Here is a 7294-nt window from a genome sequence, read left to right as displayed (position 1 = left end):
TTTTTAAGAGCAGACACCAAGTTGTCTGTATTAAAAAATACCCAAATAGAGGTCACACACCTAAGCCCACACACCTAAACAAGATTGTTCCAGAAATACCCGAAGCCTCACACGAAGGCCAGTGGATTTAAATAGAAAGGAAACGAGGGGATGATGGAATAATTAACTAGATGGTAGGAACAGGATTTTTTAATGATACCTAAGACATTGACTAACACTCCTGGCTGTGTTTTTTTCTGATTTGTATAATTCTATTTCTAAGAACTATTATTATTTTAATTTTAATATTGTTAATATTAAGCATTTATTTTATTTTTCAATTCAATTGACAGAACTTAATATCTGAATTTTCCACAATATTATCAACTTTGGTAGCAGCATGAGTAAAAGGCTGAATGAAAATATTGGTCTGAGCTCGAATCATACTTCCATCGTTGGACAACTGCACATGGACACATGCCTGCTCATTTTCAAGTTTTGAAACCAGTTATATCCTCTCGGCTTCATGTCATTCAGAAGCAACGGTCTAAAAAGGTAGTGTCACCTAAATGGGGAACTCTCTCTCTCTCTCCTTCTCCCTTGATGTGCATTCTTCATTAGCTGTGCAGTGCCTCTATGCTGTGTTTTATTTAACCATGCATACTCGTAAGAACACTCTTGTACAGTTTCTCTGTCGATTCCTCCTCGTAACTGTACCGTTAGCTTGAGTCTGCCTCGCCGAGGGGCTCAGTTCAGCTCAATGTGCCTGTATTAAGAGGTGTCTGTAAAACCTTTCCGCTAGTTCTGCACAGTCATATTTCAGATTCCCGCCGTAGAGGCCGCGGTTCTAAGGGAACAGTGGCCTGGCTGTGGTCAGAGTCTGAGCTAGTGTCCGTGTTTGTCCCGCCAGGGCCCAGGCTGTCCCCGGTCCCTTCCTCTTTCTCCTCTTTGTTTGAAAGGGCCACCTCATTCTCATAGCAAAAAGAATTCGAGTTGGATAGGATATATTTTTTCTCAGCAAGGTCCCTCGCGCTGCACAGGGGGGTGCTGGGCACTTCGTAGGTCTTGTGAAAGCGAGAGTAGTCTACTTTGTAATAGTTTTTCTCCTCGAAGAGGACAGGCTCAAATCGGTGTCCCCACAGGATCTCACTGGCCACGTAGGAGCTGCGGCATTGGGTGGTCATAGCCGTGGCCTCCACCATGCCCTCCAGGATAACTACGATTTCAAAGTCAGAGTTCTCCATTTCCTGTTTGCTCATGTCATAGAAAGGGCTGTCCTCGTCGATCTCATGGACGATGGTGATCGGTGACACCAAGAAGATGCGGTCAATACCACTGTCAAACCCCACGTCGATGTCCATCTGGTCTAGAGGGATAAACTCTCCTTCAGCTGTGGTGCGAGATCTAAGGAGTTGAGCTCGAACGTGGGCCTCTACCAGGTGGCTTTTGCGCAAGTTGCCCACCCTCCACATCAGACACAGCTTATTGTCCCTCATGGCCACTGTAGCATTGTGGCTGAACACCAGAGTCTCGTTCCGCTTCTTGGGCTTTGCCATCTTAGCCATGACAGCACCGATGATGAAGGCGTCAATGATGCAGCCGACTATGCTCTGAAATACAACCATGAACACCGCGATGGGGCACTCATCTGTAACATAGCGATAACCGTAGCCGATAGTGGTCTGTGTCTCGATTGAGAAGAGAAAGGCAGCCGTGAAGGTGCTAACGTTGGAGACACACTTGGGCCCGTCGTTATCCAGGTCTCCGTGGAATATTGCAACCAGCCAGAAGATACATCCAAAAAACAGCCACGACAGCAGGAAGGCCAAGCAGAAGATAACGAACATCCATCGCCAGCGAATGTCCACGCACGTGGTGAAGATGTCGGCCAGGTAGCGCTGGCTCTTCTCGCTGACGTTGATGAACTGCACGTTGCAGTGTCCGTCTTTCTTGACAAACCTGCTCTGGGTCTGGTGATGGGTATGGACTTTACCCTTCCCGTTACCGTACCCATTTGGCACCGCAGCAGTGGCCAACTTCATACCGTCCTCCTCTGATGACACGATGCTGTAGCGGTTGGCCCGCACACTTCCCATCACCTCAGTCTGGGAGGTCTGTGCTGTTTCTGCTTTGGAAAACAGTCTTAGTTTCTGGAAAAAGCGTTGGAGAAACAGTTTTGAAACACTCACGGGGACCAACACAAGCAGGAAATGGGTTTGTTCAGAGCCGGACGCAGGAGGCGTCTCTTTGCTCCAGTTGGACCTTTGATTGACAGAAAGGGCCAAGGATGGGGCAATCACTCGGTTCTCATCTGCTCTGGTGATATCATTGATCAAATGTCCTATCAGAAACAAGAAACAAGATACACGTTAACATTAATTGGCTGAGACTGTAAACTCAACATTCTCTTAACATGAACATTCTCTGAACTGAATTTTTGGATCTAACAGCACACGAGTCTCTGAGACCAAACGTGATGCACATAATTCTCACGCATTCTCATGCTAGTCTCAGCTTGAACTGATAAATTTGTACACTGATTATATCATAATGTTAACATTTCCCTCTGAATTTAGTATCACATGAAATACCAATAACTTTGATGCATGGTATTTGCTTAATCAAAAACTCATACTTTGAAACTTTAGAGCACCCTGACCATTCCTTTCGAACTTAGGGAAAAAAACAGCAGTGTTAGCCAACAAGACTTCACTCAAAATGGACAAAATAATAGAACCTAAGTTGGACTTCTCTAAATCATCAGTGAGGCTGTGAAATGAGGCCATGAAGTAAATAGTTTCTTGTTTAAATGTGAGATTTTTTAAAACTTATTTTTATTATTATGGATCATCAGTTTTATTGTCCATATGTTGAGGAAGATAATTTTCTTGTGTTTTTATATCATGTCAATTTCAATCTCAGTCACCAACACCTGTGTCAATTTATTTTAGTCAAAAATGTATTTCTTGAATACAATGACAATGACATTTTGCCAGGCAGTGCACCACAGCACTTGATAATGCCATGCCAACCTGTCTGTTTATGCTTTCTCCCATATAGTGTACTTGCCCACAGGACCATTAATAATACCCGTTTTCACATACTGTGCTAATCAGGGTATGGGTGAATGGAAAAATGTTTTGTTCAGTCACGTATGTCTATTACCTATGCACTAATTTAAATGGGCAAAAACTCATCTATAACCAACAGTGGGTTCCTGAAAGCTCTACTCAAAACCTTTACAGTATCCTCTGTATATTTAACATGTTATCTATTTTTAGTGTACTGAACAATAATAAAATGACAGGATATTCACAAATCATCACAAAAAGGTCATCACAGGTATTCCAGGTAAAAAGCTGAAACAGCTGATATTTTCCATGAAAGTACAGCGCTATAAAATAAGACCTGTTCCCTAAAGGATTTTTGACATTTTAAGAGTCAAACAAGGAAAGAGAACTAATTTAGTCGATGGAGAACAGCATGCATTCTGATCAAATGTATTCTTGCGTCCAACCTCTTCAAATATTGTCTCAATGTACATAGCATTCTGAACTATTGCTTAAACATCAGCAAAGGTAAAAACAAGCTAAGAATGGTTTGCAGTAGGGTGCAGAGCAGGGACTGAGACGAGGCTTGTTGACTTGAGAGCTTGTCCTCTGGGACCTCATCTTCTCTCTCAGCAGTATAATGACAGCCCTGTGACAATTCCCCGGGGAGGGCTAAAACACTACTCATTAAAGCTCCTATTCTGCCCTCAAAGTTCTTAGAAACCATAACTGAAAAAAGGTCCCATTTTATCTTATTTAGCAGATGCACGATTTGAGAGAGAAAAAGACAGCAAGCGAGTAAGACGGAAAGAACCTGAGAAAATGTGTATTTAAACAGAAATTACTTTTTATTATATATACTAGTAAGGACATTTCTGCCATCTAAACCAAAAGTAAGCTGTTTATTTTCTTTTGGTTTTTGCTAAAGACATGTTTTTCACATGTGGCCCCCACAGACATTCAGATAAAGAGCAGGTTGATAGATGCCATTATTTCTTACATGAAACATAATATGACAGTGTTTATATCTAGGAAAGATGTTTATTTTGATGGGGTGGACCAGTGAGGACCAATGGAAAATGTTACATAAAAGTCTACATTCTTTTGAGTGATCTAACTAGGATTAATATTCCAAAAATATGGTTGCATATTTTAGGGAAATTCCTTTTGCCCTGTTATCACCGTTAACGTTTTACACTATGTGGTGTGCATAGACCTGACAAGCAAGCTAAGCACCAATTTAGCTGCCAATTGAAAGTCTCTGAGTGTTTAGGGCATAAAAGAGGATCTGCGCGTCTGTCAGCCGACTGTCGCCTGACAACTGCTGAGCACAGCTGTGCTCCAAATATATTAGACAAATGCATACTTAGCAACATTGAGTTCAATAGAAAAGACAACTAAGAACAATAATACGCTATATAATATTTAACCTCACGTGTTGCATGTAACAATGCAAATAATGCAGTACTAAACCCCATATGTTCCTTTTATAAGGCAAATCTGTTATGCAGAGAGGTATATGGAGAAGTCAACAGGTGTTGGAGGAAAAGACATTCCCTTAATCTTTTTTCACGGTTTCTTTCTTTTGAATGACTACTTAATAGTCTACATGCATAAAGTAATACGAAATTCAGGATGCTGTGTCACCTTGTGCATTTGTCTTCAGAGAAAATAAAAAAAATATTGAACACATTCACATGTTTCATTGAAGTGTCATGTACATGAGTCAGAAATAAATTTGAATAAATAACTCGTTACCATCCCATAAGAGTAATCACTTAGACAGCAATAATATTAAATGGAGCTCAAACTGAGACTGTCTGCTTCTCCTTTTTTTTTTTACTGATATCATGTGTCTGCTATAAACTTTCAATAGAGAGCTCAACAATGTTCTCAAACTATGCTGTATTAAATTAGACTATCTGCTATCAAAAGTCAAATATAACCGAGAACTCCACTAAAAGTCTCTTGTGCACTGAAAGAGCAACAGTATTTTCAAATAAAATGTAAAAATGTATAGCACAAAACAGTTGCATAAAATATGTCAGCAAATATATGTGCGACCTTACCTAGTCATTTGTAAATCACGAAAAAGTTATCATATATAAAAATATCCCACGAATGGTTTTACTATCCACACTGTCTTCTCATTGATCTTGTTCTCTCCACGAAACGTATTAATAGTATTTGATATGAAGTATAAGAACAAAAATCTCCACGTTTCTCCTCTTGTTTGCGGCGTGCGGTAACTCGTGCTGTTTCTTCTAGGCTTCAAACCCATTTAAACAAGACGCAACAGCTAGCCACGCCCCCTCCCTGAAAACCGCCAATCCGATGAGAGAGGGAGAGTTTCACGCGCGGATAAAACAATCTTCCTCAGCAGTCTGGAGAGCAAGTGAAACGCGGACCCACATCGGCTTGCTAATTAAGGCTTGAATCCCCCCGAAGGAAGCCAAAACAAACGCTTGTGGTGTCTAAAAGTATGTATTCTTTCATAAGTATGCATATGTGTCAGCAGAATTTTTAAACAACCTTTTCACCACAGTGACATTACAAGTTAGTCACAATGAGCTGACAAACACGCCGCGTTCGCCTGAGGAGGTAACCATAGCAACAGTACGATTTTTCTCATTGTCTTACGTTACTTCGACAAAACATTCGGTCATAATCTGTTTACAAGTCATCAATATAATCGCAACGTGATTTAAAACGACAGTTGGCGACCCGTGTTTGTGAGTGAGGAACATTTCTAACTGAAAAGTAAAGTACACTGAAAAAAAAATGGTGTATTTCTCACACTGACCTCAGATATTTAACTATGAGTAACGTTAATACGGCCAAGTGTTAAAGAATGAGCATTTCCTGAAACGTCCATTTCCTGAAATAAAATAGAATTTAAAGCTTAGTTTGTGGTTTATGGTAACGTTGCGTATTTCTTCTCAACACATACTATAGGAATCGCACATTATATGTCTCATTTGTTGATAGTGAGTCCAAAGTCAATGTGAATGTCATTTATCAGGCTCCAGACAATTCTTTAAAGATATTTTGAAGATGAAGATATTTTGTTTCAATAAACAAATGCTGTATAAAATAATTTAACGTGAGATACTGTTGTGGCCTTTAGTCTGGGAATATGCCAGTGAAACAAAAAACAGTGAAGTAATACAGTTTGGAAACGTGCTATTCTGGGTTTTGCTATTATGAAATATGATCAACAAATAGTATAGGGTCCGTTGTTTGCATTTCCACAGGACTACTCTGAATTTATTCAGGTATTGTTTGTCTTCCAGCATCTTATATAATGACTGCATTGTATTGTTGGGAATCAGTAATTCAAGACCATTGTGAACGATCATTTATTGTTCAATCAGAGGAATGTTTCTCCTTCTCTTTATAAGTGGTCCAATGAAAACCCAGCAGTAAGTGTTCCACAGGCCTTTGCCCTTCCCGGCTGCTGCGTGTCACACACTGCTTACTTACCATAACTAATGAGCCGTGTTAAACTTTTATTTGTGAAGCTGTTGCAGAGTGCTTATTTTAGTTACTTTCTTGTTCAAGTCTATAAATAATACAGACTATTTATAGGCGAAACGTGGTGCATGAGCTGTCAGGCCTGTTTACCTTTCAGCCTAATTTGAGGCAATGCTTGGACAGCACTGCATCTAACCACAAGGTGGAGGGCTGGAGACTTCACTTTCCCAGGAAAACCTCCTGGGACCCAGCAGTTTTATTCACTGTAGTAGACATATGTTTTTTTGTTAATATCTCTGAGGCCATACATGCCACTGTTTTGAGTCCTGGTCTGTTTTGAAGAGGACATCCTGAACTTTTTTGTCATGCCAAATTATTGGATGTGGTCAATGGGATAACATCAGTGTATGGTTTAACAATTTTAAAATGTGATTATATATATAACAACAGTAATTTAATCAAATAAACATTTATAAAAATTCTCTAAAAAATCATTTTATATATACATAAACTGTTTAATATATTATATCATAAATATTAAAATATATACATTTATATTAAAGGTGCAATAGGTGATTGTCTTCAGAAACATTTTTTGTTATGCTGGTTGAAAGTCTCTTCACATCCCGATAGCAATCATTAGGTTAAGTGGTCTAAATGTATTTGACTGTATTTATATATTCTGTGGAAGGTGTAGGATCAAGAAATTTTCGTCTAATCAAAACATTCGGTCCGAGCGTTTTAATATGCTGTCCTACCTGCCTGTCAACATATGTATTTGCATACCTCTG

The 7294-nt window shown here is 39.6% G+C and overlaps 1 protein-coding gene and 1 long non-coding RNA gene across 2 annotated transcripts in view; one reads left to right on the top strand and one right to left on the bottom strand.

Annotated features, from left to right (window-relative positions):
- Positions 1–375: 375 nt before the first annotated feature.
- Positions 376–5169, bottom strand: LOC107755424 (inward rectifier potassium channel 2-like). Its single transcript, XM_016572203.1, has 2 exons — positions 5099–5169; positions 376–2320 (listed from the first exon to the last, which is right to left on the bottom strand). Exon 2 carries the CDS (start codon positions 2073–2075, stop codon positions 792–794), a length of 1284 nt encoding a protein of 427 aa, XP_016427689.1. The 5' UTR covers positions 2076–2320; positions 5099–5169; the 3' UTR covers positions 376–791.
- Positions 5170–5399: 230 nt separating this feature from the next.
- LOC107755423 (uncharacterized) overlaps positions 5400–7294 on the top strand; it is a 14146-nt gene continuing 12251 nt past the window's right edge. Inside the window, exon 1 of the long non-coding RNA XR_001641695.1 lies at positions 5400–5509. This is a non-coding gene — a long non-coding RNA (uncharacterized LOC107755423). The remainder of the gene's footprint in view (positions 5510–7294) is intronic.

This window comes from Sinocyclocheilus rhinocerous, unplaced genomic scaffold (assembly GCF_001515625.1).
Source record: "Sinocyclocheilus rhinocerous isolate Xijiao unplaced genomic scaffold, SAMN03320098_v1.1 scaffold140, whole genome shotgun sequence".
Classification (NCBI taxonomy): Eukaryota; Metazoa; Chordata; class Actinopteri; order Cypriniformes; family Cyprinidae; genus Sinocyclocheilus; species Sinocyclocheilus rhinocerous.
Note: the sequence above shows the minus strand (reverse complement) of the source record. Positions and strands in the feature narration are given on the sequence as shown.

Coding starts and splice junctions, on each gene's coding strand:
- LOC107755424 (XM_016572203.1), bottom strand. CDS start 2,075: ATGGGAAGTGTGCGGGCCAACCGCTACAGCATCGTGTCATCAGAGGAG.